At 43.5% G+C, this 16,989-nt stretch overlaps 1 protein-coding gene across 2 annotated transcripts in view; it reads left to right on the top strand.

The window, feature by feature from the left end:
• The window catches only part of fbxo10 (F-box protein 10), a 119,627-nt gene that overhangs the window by 14,752 nt on the left and 87,886 nt on the right, over positions 1-16,989 (top strand). For both annotated transcript variants that reach the window (XM_059970063.1, XM_059970064.1), the window contains exon 2: positions 4,046-4,636. In XM_059970063.1, the coding sequence (XP_059826046.1) occupies positions 4,052-4,636 (585 nt within the window). In that variant the 5' untranslated portion in view covers positions 4,046-4,051. The remainder of the gene's footprint in view (positions 1-4,045; positions 4,637-16,989) is intronic.

The following is a 16,989-nucleotide window of genomic DNA, read 5'->3' as shown; positions in this document are numbered from 1 at the left end:
CCGAGACGTGCCGGACATCCGTTGTGTATTCAGAGATGTAGGACAGGTGGCGTTGCTGGTGGGACGACCAGGGGTCAGACGCTTTCGTAAACGCAAAGGTAAGCGGTTTGTGGTCCGTGAACGCGGTGAAGGGCCGACCTTCTAGGAAGTACCTGAAATGCCGGATTGCCAGGTAGAGCGCCAACAGTTCCCGGTCGAAAGCACTGTACTTGAGCTCGGGTGGCCGCAGGTGTTTGCTGAAAAACGCCACGGGTTGCCAGCAACCTGCGATGAGTTGCTCCAGCACCCCACCGACTGCCGTGTCCACTGTGAGGGCGGTAGGGGCGTCCATTCAGGAATGTAATAGCATTGCGGCGTTCGCCAAAGCTTCCTTCGTTTGAACGAAAGCGGCGGCGGACTCCTCGTTCCAGGTAATGTCCCGACATTACCTTGGACCCGACATCAGGGCGAACAGGGGGCGCATGATCCGGGCAGCTGAAGGGAGGAAGCGGTGGTAGAAATTGACCATACCTACGAATTCCTGAAGGCCTTTGATTGTGGTGGGTCAGGGGAAGTGGCAGACTGCATCTACCTTAGCGGGCAGAGGGGTTGCCCCGTCTTTAGTAATCCTGTGGCCCAGGAAGTCAATGGTATCGAGTCTGAACTGGCATTTGGCGGGGTTGATTGTAAGACTGTACTCACTCAGTCGGGCGCAGAGTTGACGGAGGTGGGACAGATGCTCCTGACGACTGCTGCTGGCTATGAGGATGTCGTCCAAATAGATGAACGCGAAGTCCAGGTCCCATCCCACCGCGTCCATTAACCGCTGGAACGTCTGTGCAGCATTCTTCAGACCGAACGGCATGCGAAGGAACTCGAAAAGGCCAAACGGGGTGATGAGAGCCGTTTTGGAGACGTCGTCAGGATGCATCGGGTTTTGATGGTACCCTCGGACGAGGTCTACCTTGGAGAAGATCCGTGCGCCGTGCAGGTTTGCTGCAAAGTCCTGAATGTGCGGCACAGGGTAGCGGTCCGGTGTGGTAGCCTCGTTCAGCCTGCGGTAGTCGCCGCACGGTCTCCAGCCTCCCATCACTTTGGGCACCATGTGCAGGGGGGATGATCCCCAATTCCTCCATCCTCTGGAACTCCTCCTTCGCCAGTCGGAGCTTGTCCGGGGGAAGCCGCCGAGCGCGGGCGTGGAGGGGTGGTCCCTGGGTCGGGATGTGGTGCTGTATGCTGTGTCGGGACATGGCTGCTGTGAACTGCGGTGCCAGAACCAATGGGAAATCCGCCAGGACCCTGGTGAAGTCGTGGTCGGACAGCGTGATGGAGCCGAGGTGAGGGGCTGGCAACTGGGCTGCACCCAAGGAGAACGTCTGAAAGGTCTCGGCGTGTACCAGTCTCTTCCTGGGCAGGTCGACCAGTAGGCTGTGAGCCTGCAAAAAATCTGCACCCAGAAGCGATTGGGCTACGGCGGCCAGTGTAAAGTCCCACGTGAACTGGCTGGAGCCGAACTGTAGCTGCACCTGACGGGTGCCATAGGTCCTTACTGTGCTGCCGTTCACGGCCCTCGGGGGGGCCCCGGTGCCCTGCTGCGGGTGTCGTAACTCGTCGGAGGCTGATCCTGGCACCAGTGTCGACCAAAAACCGGCTTCCCGACCTTCTGTCCCACACATACAGGAGGCTATCCCGATGGCCAGCCGCCGTAGCCATCAGCGGCGGCTGGCCCTGGCGTTTCCCGGGAACTTGCAGGGCGGGCGACAACGGCGGGCTTCTGTGCCCCACCGCTGGTGGTAGAAGCACCAGTGTTCATTGGGCCGGGGGTTGGCGGGCTGTGAGGCCGGGCCTGGACTGGTTTGCTGCTGGGAGTGTGGCTGGGAGATCTGTGCGATGTGCTCACCTTTTGGCGTTCCACAGCAAGTCTGCCCGTGCCGCCACCTTCAAGGGGTCACTGAAATCCACGTCGGACAGCAGCAGGCGTATGTCCTCGGGCAGCTGCTCCAGGAATGCCTGCTCAAACATGAGGCAGGGTGTGTGTCCGTCAGCCAGAGACAACATCTCATTCATTAAAGCCGAAGGAGGTCTGTCGCCCAAGCCATCCAGGTGCAGTAAACGGGCAGCCCGCTCGCGCCGTGAGAGTCCGGAAGTCCTGAGGAGCAGGGCTTTGAATTCCGTGTACTTGCCGTCTGCCGGGGGCGACTGTACGAACTCTGCGACCTGTGCCGCTGTGTCCTGGTCGAGGGAGCTCACCACGTAGTAGTAGCGGGTGTCTTCTGAGGTGATCTGGCGAACGTGGAATTGGGCTTCGGCTTGCAGGAACCATAGGTTCGGGCGCTGTGTCCAGAAACACGGCAGTTTCAACGAAACCGCATGAACAGAGGTGGCGTCGGTCATTTCTGGTCCAAAAATCGTTTGGACCGTCGGGGTCACCAATTGTAGCGGTGTGCTACATGCAGCGCTAAAATTACGACATGGAGTCGGTAACTGCAATCAAAGGAAAAAACTTTATTCGAAATCCTCAGCCTCACTTTTAAGCCTCCCTCAATCTGCCCCCCGTGGCGCAGAGGCTCCAAAGCTCTGTGCTCGCAAACCCCCGTAGGCTATCTAATTGTGAGCCGGTTCGGATGTGCCAGGAAATGGGTCGCCACAATCCCTCCTTGGTGACAATTGACATAGTTGCACCTCAAGGATGCGTGCTTAGCCCTGAGCTGTTCCCTCTCTGTACTCATGACTGTCTGGAGTCACAAATACCATCAGTAAATTTGCGGATGATACAACTGTTCTTGGCAGAATGTCAGATAGTTATGAGGGTGTGTACAAGAGTGAGATTGATCAGCTGGTTAAGTGATGTTGCAAAAACAACCTTCCACTCAATGTCAGTAAGACCAAGGAGCTGGTTGAGGACTTGAAGAAGGGGAAATTGGGAGAACGCACACCAATCCTCATCAAAGGGTGTACTGTGGAAAGGGTGAGTGGCTTCAAGTTCCTGGGTGTCAACATCTCTGAAGATCAATCCTGGACTCAACATACTGATAATATGAATAAGGCATACCAGTGGCTATATTTCATTAGGAGTTTGAAGCGATTTGTTATGTCACCAAAGACTCTAGTAAATTTCTACAATTGTACCATGGAGAACATTTTGACTGGTTGCATTGCTCATGGACTAACAAATGCACAGGATTGAAAAAAACTGGAAAGGGTTGTAAACAGCCAATTCCATCGTGGGCACCAGCCCACCTACCATCAAGGATCTCTTCAATAGACAATGTCTCGAGAAGGCAACATCCATCATTACGAATCCTCACCATCCAGGACATGCTCTCTTCTTGTTACTACCATCAGGAAGCAGCTATAGGAGCCTAAAGATCCCCTCTGCCATGAGATTTCAGAACACATGAATACTACCTCACTTTTTGCTGTCTGTTTGCACTAATTTCTTTTTCATATTTCTTATAGCTCATAGTAATTCTTTATGCATTGCACTGTATTGCTGCTGCAAAACAACAAATTTCTTGAAATGAAGGCTCAGTTTATATCAACTGGAGTTCAGAAAAGCAAATGTGATTTTGAAAGGCCTTGGATGGGTAAATATAGAGAGAATATTTCCTCTGTTGGACTCACTGTTTAAAAAAAACATTTAAGACAGCTAAGGCAAAATATTTCCCTGAGAACCATGAAGTCATTGGCATTATTCAAATAGCGGTGGAAGCGGAGTTCTTGTCTATTTTCAACCCAAGTTAAATTCATAACAGGCAAGAGAGTGAATGGTTACCAGAGTTAGAAGAATCTTAGAGATAAGATTACTGTGAAATTAACTGTGATCATATTAAATGGTAGAATTAAGTTCAATGAGCCAAGTGGTCTACCCTTGTCCCTAATTTTCATGTTTGTTAGAAACTTAAATTGTCCCACAGTTCACATCATGCTGAATTAAAATCTTGACTGCACTTCCGAGTAATTTATTGACATTAATGGCATTCTGAAAATAAAGACAGCAGTTGCACCAAAATATTTCCTCCTTCACAGATTTTAATCTTTGCCTAATATTTTCTTTAATTCATAGGTGACGATGGAGATCAGCGGCCTCCCACTGGAGCTGTGGCGCCTGATCCTTGCGTATTTGCCTCTCCCAGATCTGGGTCGCTGCTGTGTGGTGTGCAGGGCTTGGTACGAACTGATAATCAGTCTGGATAATACTCGATGGAGACAGTTGTGTCTTGGATGCAATGACTGCAAACATCCTAACTGGCCAAATCAACCTGATGTTGAACCACATTCTTGGAGGGAAGCATTTAGGCAACATCACTTAGCTTCTAAAATTTGGACTAAAAATGCCCAGGACGTGGAATCTTCTAACTGTTTGCATTTATTTCGGCGGAAGAAGGATAGAAAAACTATATTTGTCGGTCCAACAAGTGAACATCTGAACCTCAGGAGTGCCTTATCTGTTGCCAATGTGTATGATAAGATTTTTGTTTGCCCTGGTGTCTATGAAGAACAGAATGAAGTGATTTTAAAGGTCCCTGTAGAAATAATTGGACTTGGAAAGCTAGGGGATGTGGCACTCCTTGTTAGCTTTGATCAACACTGTCCAACAGCACGGTTGTGCAATTTGGTCCTCATGCCTGCGTGGTTCACACCTGTTGTGTACAAGGTGAGCACTTATTCTAAAATGTTTAGCAGGAATGTGGGGGAAATTCTAGATGAATAATTGCCAAGTTCCATCAGGTACTTTATTTGCTGTAGTTGCATGATACAGTAATAATAGAGTTGATTCAGATAGATGAAGGAAATTATCAAGGAGTTGGAACTTTGGAAATCATACCATGACATAACCTGTGTTTCAGATGTTTGATTTGTCATGGATTAAGCAAGGTTTATGTATCTGTTATAAAAATAACTCTTTCACCTCATAAAAACATGTCTTAAAAACTCCGTTAATCCTGGGTACTTTGTGATGCTGTGAACAATTGCCATAGTCTGCTTAATGCAATGCAGTTCACTCTCCCATGGCTAGTCAAAAATGAATGATAAACGTAGAGCTGTGGATGTTGTCTACACAGATTTTTGTAAGCTGTTTGACAGAGTCCCTCATAGTAGGCTCATGTTGAAGATTAGGATGCAGGGGATCCACATTTTCTTGGCTTTTGGATTCAGAATTGGCATGTCTGAAGATGATGGAACTTATTCTGGCTGTAGGTCTGTGACTATTGATGTTCTACAGGAATCTGTACTGGGACCTCTTTTTTATGATCTATATTAAAGATGGGTGAAAATGTGTGGGTGGGTGGGTGGGTTAGTAAGTTGGCAGACAATACATAGATTGGTGTTTTCCGTAGTATAGAAGATTGCCAAAGGACACAACAGGAAATAGATCAATTACAGATAGGGGCAGAGAAATGGCAGCTGATGTTTAATTGGCCAAATTGAGGTATTCCTCTCTGGGCAATCAAATTTAAAGGAATCCTTAACAGTGTTCATGGACAGAGAGAACTTGAGTTTGATGTTCATAGCTACCTAAAAGTGGCATCACAGGCTGGTAAGGTGGTACAGGAGGCATATAGCCTGCTCTCTTAGTTGAGGCATTGAGTTCAAGAGTTGAGAAGTTGCATTGCAGCTTTATAAAACACTGGATTAAGCGGCATCTGGTGTATTGCATTTCAGTTCTGGTCACTATTATAGGGAAACTGTGGAGGAAATGGAAAGGGTGCAGGAGAGGTTTGCCAGGATACTCCCTGAATGAGAGGGTATTTGCAACGTATGTGGAGATGTTAGAAAAACTTGGATTGTTTTCCCTCTGGTGCAGCAAAGGCTGATGGGAGACGAGATGGAAGTTTATAAAATTGAGTAGCATAAATAGATGGTCAGTATCTCTTCTGCAAGGTTGAAATTTCTAATTCTAGAGGGCATGAATTTAAGGTGAGGGGGTTAAGTTCAAAGGAGATGTGTGGGCAAGTATTTTTTTAAATAAACAGAGTAGTGGGTGCCTGGAATGTGTGGTAGTTGAGGCCAGTACAAGAGAGGCATTCAATAGGCTGTTCGATCGGCACAAATATATACAGGGAATGGAGGAATTTGGATATTATGTCAGCAGAAGGGATGAGTTTAGTTAGGTATTTAATTAAACTAATTTAATTAGTTTGACTAGGTTCCAGTGCTGTGCTGTGCCCTACATCAGCTATCCTGTGTGCTTGACTCAGCTTGCCAGTGATCAGTCTGGCTTTTCCTACTGGAAGTTGGATGGAGATAGAAAAATAGTGTTTTAGCCAGCAGATGTAAAATTTGCCCGATCAATTTTGGGTGGGCTTGTAGCTAGGTCTGAGAAGCTGCTATAAACAAAATATGATGACTAATCCTTAGAAAGTTTCTTGTAGGAGAGATCTTTTATTTATATTAAAAGCAGATAATGATGGAATTAATTATACTGCACACCAGGCTACATCTGTGGAAAGAGCAAAGCTGATATTTAGCTAATGTTTTACCTGAAACATAAAGTCTTTTTCTCATCTCACGGATGTGGCCTGAGTATTTCTAGCATTTTTTGGTTTTAGCTTTCCAGCATTTTTTTATTTATACTATTTTTTAGAAATAGTTGATAATCACTTGGCAGGAGGCAGATCTATTAAAAGATGGTCGTTCAAATTCTACAAAGGATCTGCTGTCTGACCTTAATGCAAACTAGCAACTATGGGTCTATTAATATGTCACTATTCATTGTCTTTTCTTTTGCTGAACCACATCCAGTTTTTGGCAACATAGATTTCGTGTGGCTTACTAAGGGTACTGATTTTAACAAGCAATTTACTTGGGCCTTGCTGCTCTATAAATCTTGAAAGGTTGAGAGCAAGTTTACACACGGTAAATGCCAGAGATATGTTGTCGCAGTTTGATAGAAAGCAGTTGCCCCTGAAGATCAATGGCATAAACCCTAACAGCATTTTAACTTTATATTGGGGATATATTGTCAAGCTGGTTTAAGGCAGCAACCTCATTTTCTTTTCATTTTCTTAACACTTAGCTGAACTTCAGCATGTGAATAACCTTTTGCATATAGTTTTGTTTAATTGCATTTGTCCAGTATACCAGAAATTTGCAGATTTTGAAGATTTTGCTTGAGCTGTTCCTGTATTTTATTTTATTGAAATATTAAGGTAGTTAGATCAAAGGGAATTGAGATGTAGATCTTTGATAGACTCAGTGATGGAAAAGGCTTGAGTAGTCTCTTGGCCTTTTGCTCCAGCTTTCCAAAACTATTTGGTTGTCTTTTTGCCCAGTCACTCAGTTTACCTACCGTATATCTTATTGCACTCACAGTGGTCCTCATTACAACATGCCCTCCTGCCCAGTATACAGCTTCAGCTAACTTGGGGACCTTACATTAATGACCTGGAGGGGAACAAAATGTAAATTGTAAACAATTGAGGGCCAAGAACTTATTTCTGGGTACTCCAATAATCACATAACCCCCTGCCCAAAATGGATCAATTTATTTCAATTCCTTGTTTCTATGTGACAACCGGTTTTCAATCCTTGCTAATACACTTAAATATGTGCAGGAACAGGAACACTTGGGAGGTACATTCACATAGGGGAAAAGCTAGAGTAGTTAGAGCAAGTGGGCAAATGCACATGAGAGGAATACAAAGCTAACTAGCACCTAAGGGACTCCAGCTGCTAAGATACGTGAGCTCCATGCTTTAACTGACAATTATGTTGCTATCTCTCAGGAAAAATGGTCAAAAGGCAAGCAGGTCTGTCAACTTAGTAAACTGAATTTTAAGTGAAGATAAGGAGTGGGAGAGTGAAAAGAAGTTTGCTTTGCACTGTTAATCAAGAAATACATTATTTCATTATTAAAGTAGGATATTGTAGAAGGCTTTTCAAATAAGGTCAAATGGATAAAGGTTAGAAACAAAAAGGTGTTCCCTTTTTGCTGGGAGTGTATTTACAGATCACCTAACAATCTACAACAGACAGGAACAGATGTGACCAGAACTCCATAAATTTCAAAATGTTTATGAAAAAAAAATGGGGATAGACCAGGAATAAATGTTTTTAAGTGGTGTAAGGGGATGGGGGAGGGGCTATTTTCCAGGAGCTGACAAACATTAGATTAAGAGTATCTGCTTACGAGTAACTGTACATCTCCACAGGGAAAGCATTCAAAGGAGAATTAACAAAGGAGTTCCTGTAAACGTGAAACCAAGGATAGCACGCAGGGAAATCATGGATTTTGAGCATTTATTAAAGGAAAAAAAGGAAGCATATGGCAGATATAGCAAAAGAAGGGGGAGATTTTGTCAAGTATAAAATATGTAGGAATATACATAAGAAATAAATTAGGAAGGCAACGAGGGATTAAAAAATATCATTGGTAGATTGAGTTAAGGAAAGTCTAAGGTATTTTGTAAGGATATAAAGAACAAAAGAATGCAGGGAGGTGATTAGGGCCCATTGAGAATGTGGTTCTAAGGTACATGTAAGTTTCAAAATAATCACTTTTCATTGGTATTCATGTGGGAAAGAGGCTTGATAGCTGGAGAATTCTGCAAAGGAGGTGGTGAAATTCTAGTGCAAGTCTCTATTTTTTTTCAAAAAGGAGATATTTAGTACCTTTGCAAACTTAAAGGAGGATTAAAGCCCAGGGTGGATGAAATTTGTCCTAGGCTGCTACAGGAGACAAGGGAAAAGAATACTGGGGCTTCGTTTGGGGTTCTGAACACTTTGTAGGCCAGAAATAAGGTTCCAGATGACTGGAGGACAGAAAGGGCAGCAGGAGTAAAACCTGGGAATTTCAGACCTGCAAGACTAATATTAACAATAAGGAAAAGTTCTCACATGGAAGTCTGGTCCAAGAGCAAGGGCCCATGGGATCCAGGGCAGTTTGGTAAACTTCCATGCAATAGGAGATAATGGGTGCTGGTAGAGGGATAATTTTGTGTTTGGATGTCTGCACCTAGTGGTATACCACAGAGGCTGGTGTTTGGTTCCTTTCTGTTGTAATATGTGACTGGTTTGGATATGGATATAGATTGCATGAGAAGTAGCACATTTGCAGATTGATGGTAGCAGGCGTGATATCAAAGTGTTTAATAAAATGGAATACTAAGAAATGGTGGATGGACTTTTATCTGGATAAATGTGAAATGTGCACTTTGGCAGTTCTAATGACTTTAGGACATCCACCATGAAGTCCTTAGGCGTATCAGGGTACAGAGCAGGGATTCCCACGCTGGGGTCCACAGACTCCTCGGTTAATGGTAGAGGTCCATGGCATAAAACAAGTTGGGTACCGCTGGTATAGAGGAACTTCAATGTGCAAGTCCAGGAAACCTGGAAGTTAACAGTGCAGGTGTACAATGTAATTAAGATTATATTATACAGAATGTTATTGTTGTATATGTGACAGATAGATTCTAGTATTTGCCTTCCTGCTTTTTGAAAAGGGAACTATAATGGCTGATAATTAAATTTCTGCTACCCTCCTGGAATGTAACAAATGTTGAAAAATTCAGCCATTATCTCTTAAGCCACCTCCTTTAAAACCCCAGGTGCAAGTCATTGAATTCAAGAGAATTATTCACTTTTTAGCCCCGTGAGTTTCTCTCATGCTTTATCCCTTATGAGTGGTAATTTTACAAGTTGCTGCATGACTCTTGAAATTAGCCCAGTTGTTATCTTAGGTGTGAATATTTACATTGTTTTGCACGTGTTCACTCACAGTGGAAGACAACTCGTAACATACACCTGCCCACTTAGCTCTTCCTTTACCTCCATTCAGGGTTCCAAACAGTCCTTCCAGATGAGGCAGAATTTCACCTGCAGATCTGTTGAGGTCATCTACTGTGTCAGGTGCTCCCAATGCAACCTCCTCTACATTGGTAAAACCAAACATAAATTGGGGGGACCATTTTGTCAAGCACCTCCACTCCTTCTGCTAAGAACATAATTTCCCAGTGGCCAAACATTTTAATTCCTATCCCCAATCCCATTCCAACATATCAGTCCAAGGCCGCCTCTTTGGCCACAATGAGGCTTGGCACACCTTTGGGTTTTGGTGAGGGTCGCATAACCTTATGAAGGTGTGGGCTTTAAAGATCAGATGGCAGGCCCCAATAGATATTCAGTACAAGGGTGTTTATTGTGTGCTAAAGGTGTGCCCAATGCCAGCCCCCTAGACCTGAGTCAACATAGTAATGGTAAAGGTGGAAAACTTTAGAAAAAGTGCAAAAAATAGCAAAATGACAAAAAGGGAAAATACAGATATATATACACACCATAAGACATTTAGGACTATAGCTCAAAACCCTCATTCTGAAGTAATACACCTCTCCTTCTTCACTTACACCAAAATGAACCTTTAAGGATCTCCTGACTAGAGGAGAGAAGGGGTAGTCCATTCTTTGGAATGGGGGGCCTGAACAGTTACACAAAACACAGGAATTCACATCTTTCTTCACAATCACAGATGTCATACAAATACATTTTCACAATGAAATCACAATGACATTGCACAACAAAATCAATCAACAACTCACCATTTTCCAAGAGCCTGCACTCTTCCCCATCCTCCAAATTGAACTCTTCCACTGATCCGGCAGAGCTTGTGCCACCACAAACAGGCACCTTTTTAAGGCGCCCCACCCATCAGTCAGGTTCCCTAATTAAAGGTAGAGATTTCAATTTTACAGTGGACAAATGGATGGGCATTTAAAGCTTTCAGGAGCTAAAACACAAGTTATGGAGGGCGGGTCTTGCCCCTGGTAGCTCAAAGTTGGAAATAGAGGAGTGGTGGTTGGTGCTGTTGACTGTGAATGGTGTGGGGATGTTGGAAATTGTGTAGGTTCCGGTAGGAGGGAGGACCTGGAAGACAAACTGCAAATGGTGGGTTTGGGTGAATGCGGGTTGGCGGGAGGAGGTTGTAATGAAGTTGAATCTAGATCTGGAAAATGGAAAAAGAAACATAATATTGGAGTGATTTCAAGTGATGGGCAAGAAAGACAGGATATTTTGGGGGAAAAAATGGATTGAAGACGTAAAGATATTGTTTAAATTTGACCTGGAACAGCTTTCTTCCATCAATCCCTTTGAAATAACGAGAGCTGAAATCTGCTATAGGGTTAATAGCATTCCAGTATTGATTAAAAAAAGGTAATACTGAAATGGAGAAGGTTGAGTTACTGGCATGGGCATTTGCTGCAGTTCATAATCAAGACAATTTAAGTGAAGAGGCTAAACAATGTAGGGACAGGGTTCTCAATGAATACCCTGATGTGTTGGAAGCTAGTTGTAGCAATGATATATTAGTGATGGAGAGTTTTCTTTGTGTGAATTTAAGAAGGCTATTAATAATACAGGTCAGACAGCTGCAGGAAAGGATGATATATGTTATTGTATGTTTAAACAAACTGACAACTCTCAAGATAATAAAAATTTTGAATCATATTAGGAGGTTAGGCCATCTTTCCCCCTCATGGAAAATGGCAGTAGTAGTGCCTATTCTGAAACCCGGGAAACTCCAGTTGGGTCTTTCTATTTATAGATAGATCACTATCATTAACATCCCATTTAAGTAAACTTCTGGAAGGTATGGTGATAGAGCATTTGTATTTAGGAAGGTGATATAGCACTTCATCAGAGTGGATTTCAGAAGGACAGAATGACAGTTTTATGTTTGGAAGATGATATTAGGAAAGCACAGGTAAACAAAGATGTTGGAATAGCAGTATTCTTTGATATAGAAAAACATATGAAATGTTATGAATGGAAGGTCTTTGGATTAAATTATGGAAATTAGGAAGATTGTATAATTTTTTGAGTTTTTTAATTTGGGCGGTCTGTGCAGCTAAGAGTGGGTAAGGTATATTCAGAGTTCTATGAGATAGAGAATGGGACCCCACAAGGCAGTATTTGTAGCCCTTTGTTGTTTAATACGTATTGTGAATAATGATATTTTCTCTGAGATAGGTGCTGGGTGGGTAAGTCACTTTTTGTAGGTGATGGAACTTTATGGGTCAAAGGTAGAACTCTCAATTTAACTGTATATAGGATGCAATTAGCAATTAAGAAGGTCGAACTGTGGGCATATAGATTGGGATTTAAGCTTTCAATAGCTAAGTTTTACAAAGAAGATCAGTAGACTGGCACTTGATATGAAATTGTATGGTCAAACTCTGGAAAAAGTGCCAGTGCTAAAATTTCTCTGCATGTGGCTGGATAATAAGCTGACATGGAAGCACCATATTAGTAAAATAATTGATAAATGTAAAGGGGCATTAAATATCCTCGGGTATCTATGTGGGTATTATTGGGGTGCTTCACGAAAATCTTTGTTGGCCACTTATATTTAATTAGATCTGTGCATAATTATGACTGTGGGTTATGGATCAGCTTTATCTTCAACTTTAACTTGTTTGGATGTGATACAGGACAGGCTTTAAGGCTGTGTTATGGTGCAGCACGGTTGTCTCCTGTTCCAGCTTTACTAGTTGAATTTGGACAATTCCCCTTACCGTTGCGGAGGTTGAAGTTGTTAATTTGAGGGGGCAAAGAAGTGATCACCTGTTAAAGGTGTGTTGCAGGACCGTTAGCAACATCACAAGAAGAGTGTTTTAGTTTTGAGTGGCTGGGTTCTTGTCACGCTAGGATTATGGGTTTGCTGGATTATGCAGTATGTTCCACTGTAGCTTTCTCAGTAACCCAACCTTGGTTTTTTCCAATGGCTTGAGTTGATTTTAGGTTTCATGTTTTAACGAAGTCTGAGGATTCTGACATGCCTGAGAGTCTGTTGGTCCCATCAATATATTAAGGAAAATTATTATGATGTGTTAACTGTGTTCATAGATGGAACAAAAGATAATTTATCTGGGAATGCTGGTGTGGCTGTTTATGCACCTGAATTACAGGTAACAATAAAACGTCTTACTACACACACAAAACGCTGATGGAACACAGCAGGCCAGGCAGCATCTATAAGGAGAAGCACTGTCGACGTTTTGGGCCAAGACCCTTTGTCAGGACTAAGTGAAAGGAGAGATACTAAGAGATATAAAAGTAGTGGGGGGAGGGGGAAATGCGAAATGATAGGAGAAGACTGGAGGGGGTGGAATGAAGCTAAGAGCTGGAAAGGTGATTGGCGAAAGTGATACAGAGCTGGAGAAGGGAAAGGATCATGGGACGGGAAGCCTCGGGAGAAAGAAAGAACGTCTTACCATTTAGAATTGGTGTAGGAAATTTGTCCTTGCAAAGTTGTAATTTGTTTAGATTCCTTTGAGGTTTTGAGACTTTAAATGAGTCTTTCTAGCAGTAGGATATAAAGCTCTTCAAACTTTATTTCATATTCAAAGAATTGGTTACATTTCTGTTTCTTAGGGGGCTCCTGCATATAGAAGTGTTGAGAGGAATAAGTGGGTTTAATTGTTTAGCTAAAAAGCTGTTAAAAGTTCAGCTGTGGATATAAACCTTCCACTTAGCAAATCAGAAACTAAGGGATGGTAGGGTTAAGAATTAGCTGGTGGCCTGTGGGTTAATGGGAATAAGGGGAGACACACCTTTATAGAATATATAAAACTGTTGGATTGATGGGAGAAAGGAATAAGACAAGAAGGGAAGGAATTATATTGGCGTGACTTAGAATTGGACATTCTATGTTTAATTATTCCTTGTATCACTCTGGGGTGTTTAGGTTTTATCATCATTATGAGACAGTTTAACATTATTACAATGTGAATCATATAAATTTGAAAGAAATCATGAAGGCTTCATTACAATCATTGGTGGTTGATGGTTGTAATTTAAAAACTTTATTAAGTTATGGGAGTGTTTTTAATTTAATTCACAGTATCGTCTTTCGCTGCTTACAATGTATAGGGCGTTTTGGGGTAATTTTGTTTCATTTGGAAAAGAAGTAGTGAAGGTTTTATTTCCCAGTTCTCTGCACATCACTCCAGTCTAATTGGTGGTGGTAATGCAGCTTTATGTGGGACTGTCAACTGCCATTAAAAGTGAGGAGAAGTAGTAGTCGTCAGGTCCTCTCCCTGAAACTGGAAGCAACAACAAACAGGACATATCAAAAAATGCCACTGCCTGGAGTGAGTAAGTACAAACGAACATGTCCTTGCTGCGTGTTAGCCTAGTGTGTGCACCCAATAAGCGTAACATCAGCTCTGCCAGACAGGGATAGTGAGAGTTACGGTGCTACTTGGGGAGGAGGTTGGGAGGAAGAAATTACTTGTGCAGACCTGGTCTGTCACATTATCCTCCCCTCTCTTCTAGTTTATCCAAGTTGGTTAAACGAGAGAGAATCTGCAATGACATTTTGGCTGCCCACTCTGTGACAGATTGTGAAGTGGAAGGGTTGCAGAACTAGATATCATTGGGTAAAGCAAGCCTTTCTGCACCTTCATGGTGTGGATCCAGGTCAAGGCACAGTGGTCTATCTCCAAAATGAACTGGCCAAGGAGGTAATAGCATAGACTGTCTATAACCATATAACAACTACAGCACAGAAACAGGCCATCTCGGCCCTTCTAGTCCATGCCGAACGCTTACTCTCACCTAGTCCCACTGACCCGCACTCAGCCCATAACCATCCATTCCTTTCCTGTCCATATACCTATCCAATTTTACTTTAAGTGACAATACCGAACCTGCCTCTACTACTTCTACTGGAAGCTCGTTCCACACAGCTACCACTCTCTGAGTAAAGAAATTCCCCCTCGTGCTACCCTTAAACTTTTGCCCCCTCACTCTCAACACATGTCCTCTTGTTTGAATCTCCCCTACTCTCAGTGGAAAAAGCCTATCCACGTCAACTCTATCTATCCCCCTCATAATTCTAAATACCTCTATCAAGTCCCCCCTCAACCTTCTACGCTCCGAAGAATAAAGACCTAACTTGTTCAACCTTTCCCTGTAACTTAGGTGCTGAAACCCAGGTAAAATTCTAGTAAATCTTCTCTGTACTCTCTCTATTTTGTTGACATCTTTCCTATAATTCGGTGACTAGAACTGTACACAATACTCCAAATTTGGCCTTACCAATGCCTTGTACAATTTTAACATTACACCCCAACTCTTATACTCAGTGCTCTGATTTATAAAGGCCAGCAAACCAAAAGCTTTCTTCACCACCCTATCCACATGAGATTCCACCTTCAGGGAACTATGCACCATTATTCCTAGATCATTCTGTTCTACTGCATTCTTCAGTGCCCTACCATTTACCATGTATGTCCTATTTGGATTATTCCTACCAAAATGTAGCTCCTCACACTTATCAGCATTAAACTCTAGGGCCTACATGATAGCCAGAGCCTCTTTCTCAACAGTCAAATACTGAGTTTCTTGGGGTGGCAGCTTCCTCCTCAGGTATAAGATGGGCCTCTCATTGCCCTCTTCTCCTTGGGCCAAGACAGCTTTTTGAAATCAGGACTAATGAGTACCAGTTCTTCACAGAATACCCTCTTTAAATTTACAAAAGCCCTTTCACCCTCCTCTGTCCAATGTACAGGATTCTTTGCAGATTTTAAGGTCAAACTGCAAACAGTGGTATGACACGTTGATACCATGCAAGCTGTCCAAGAAAAGACCTGACTTGTTTCTTTCTGCAAGGGCGGAGGCTGTCTCGAATTGTTTGTACCTTGTCCACTTGAGGGCGTATCAGCCCAGTCTTAAGCTGATACCCCAAGTACCGGGTCTTTGTCTTTGTGCACTCGCATTTCCATAGATTGAGCATGAGACTTGCTGAGGCTAGTTGACCGAGGACCTGGTTGACACACTGAAGATGGTCTTTCCCAACTCCTGTTGAAAATCACCACATCATCTAGGTAGGCTGCATTGAACTCTTCACATCCCCTCAATACAGAGTCCATGGAGTGCTGAACTGTCTCTGGAGCTCCATGCAGGCCAAACGGCATGACCGTGAAATGGAGAAGGTCAAGTGGGGTCAGCAAGGCAGGTCTTTTCATCCAGCAGAACTTGCCAGTAACCTTTACAGAAATTCATTGTAGTCATAAACTGAGCATGTCCCAACCTCTCCCGTAGCACATTTATCTGTGTCATAGGATAACCATCAAACTTGGAGATGGCATTGATCTCACTAAAGTCGATACAGCCTCTGAAGGACTGCACCATTCACTGTTTGATGGCTCAATGATATTTGGTTTCAGTATGGTTTGTATCTGCTTTCAAGGCACTGACAAGACGTTCAGGTATTCTGTATGGTCTCTGAATGTGTTGGTCATCCTTTATGCGGGTGGTGTGTTTGATCAGGTTGGTACACCAGACTGTAGTTCAAACAAGGAGGGATGCTGAGAAAAGAGACCTTTTAGGGCTATCTTTTGGTGAGGCTCAGGGTGGTCAAGATGAGCTTGAGTTGAGGTTTCCCACGGCTGGGGATCTTGATTATCAACCTCCTCTGCTTCCAGCCTCAGGGTCAACAGGGACATCTTGGCCTCCTCTCTCTTTCCATTCCTTTACGAGGTTAAATGGTAGACCTAGGACTTTTTGCTCTTCTCTAGAGGGGAGACTTCATACGTCACAGGACCCATCTTCTTCAAAACCTCATGCGTACCTTGCCATTTGGCCAGCAATTTGTTGTTGGAGGCAGGTAAAAGAAGCAGGGCCTTTTGACCTGGCCGGAACTGCCTTTGACATCAAACCAGAGTTTCTGTTTTTTTACTGTGCTTTTACCAAGTTCCGGTAGGCTTCATCACTATACTGGTGAAGACCATCCTGCATCTGTAGAATGTAGGAGACAACACCTTCTACTTTATCTTGGCTCTTCTCCTCCCATTTGCTGCAGAGCAGATTCAAAGGACCTTGAACCGTCCACAAAAGATGAAAACCCAGTGGAGACCTGAGGAAGCTCCTGGTAAGCAAAAACGAGAAATGGCAGCCCCTCCCTGTGTCATAAACAAACTTCCTCCATATGGATTTCAGAGTTTGATTAAACCCTTCTACAAGTCCACTGGTCTGAGGATGGCAGAGATTCGTGCGATGCCACTG

The sequence above is a fragment of the Hypanus sabinus genome, chromosome 5 (genome assembly GCF_030144855.1).
Source record: "Hypanus sabinus isolate sHypSab1 chromosome 5, sHypSab1.hap1, whole genome shotgun sequence".
NCBI classification, from domain to species: domain Eukaryota; kingdom Metazoa; phylum Chordata; class Chondrichthyes; order Myliobatiformes; family Dasyatidae; genus Hypanus; species Hypanus sabinus.
This window is presented reverse-complemented; position numbering and strand designations above follow the sequence as displayed.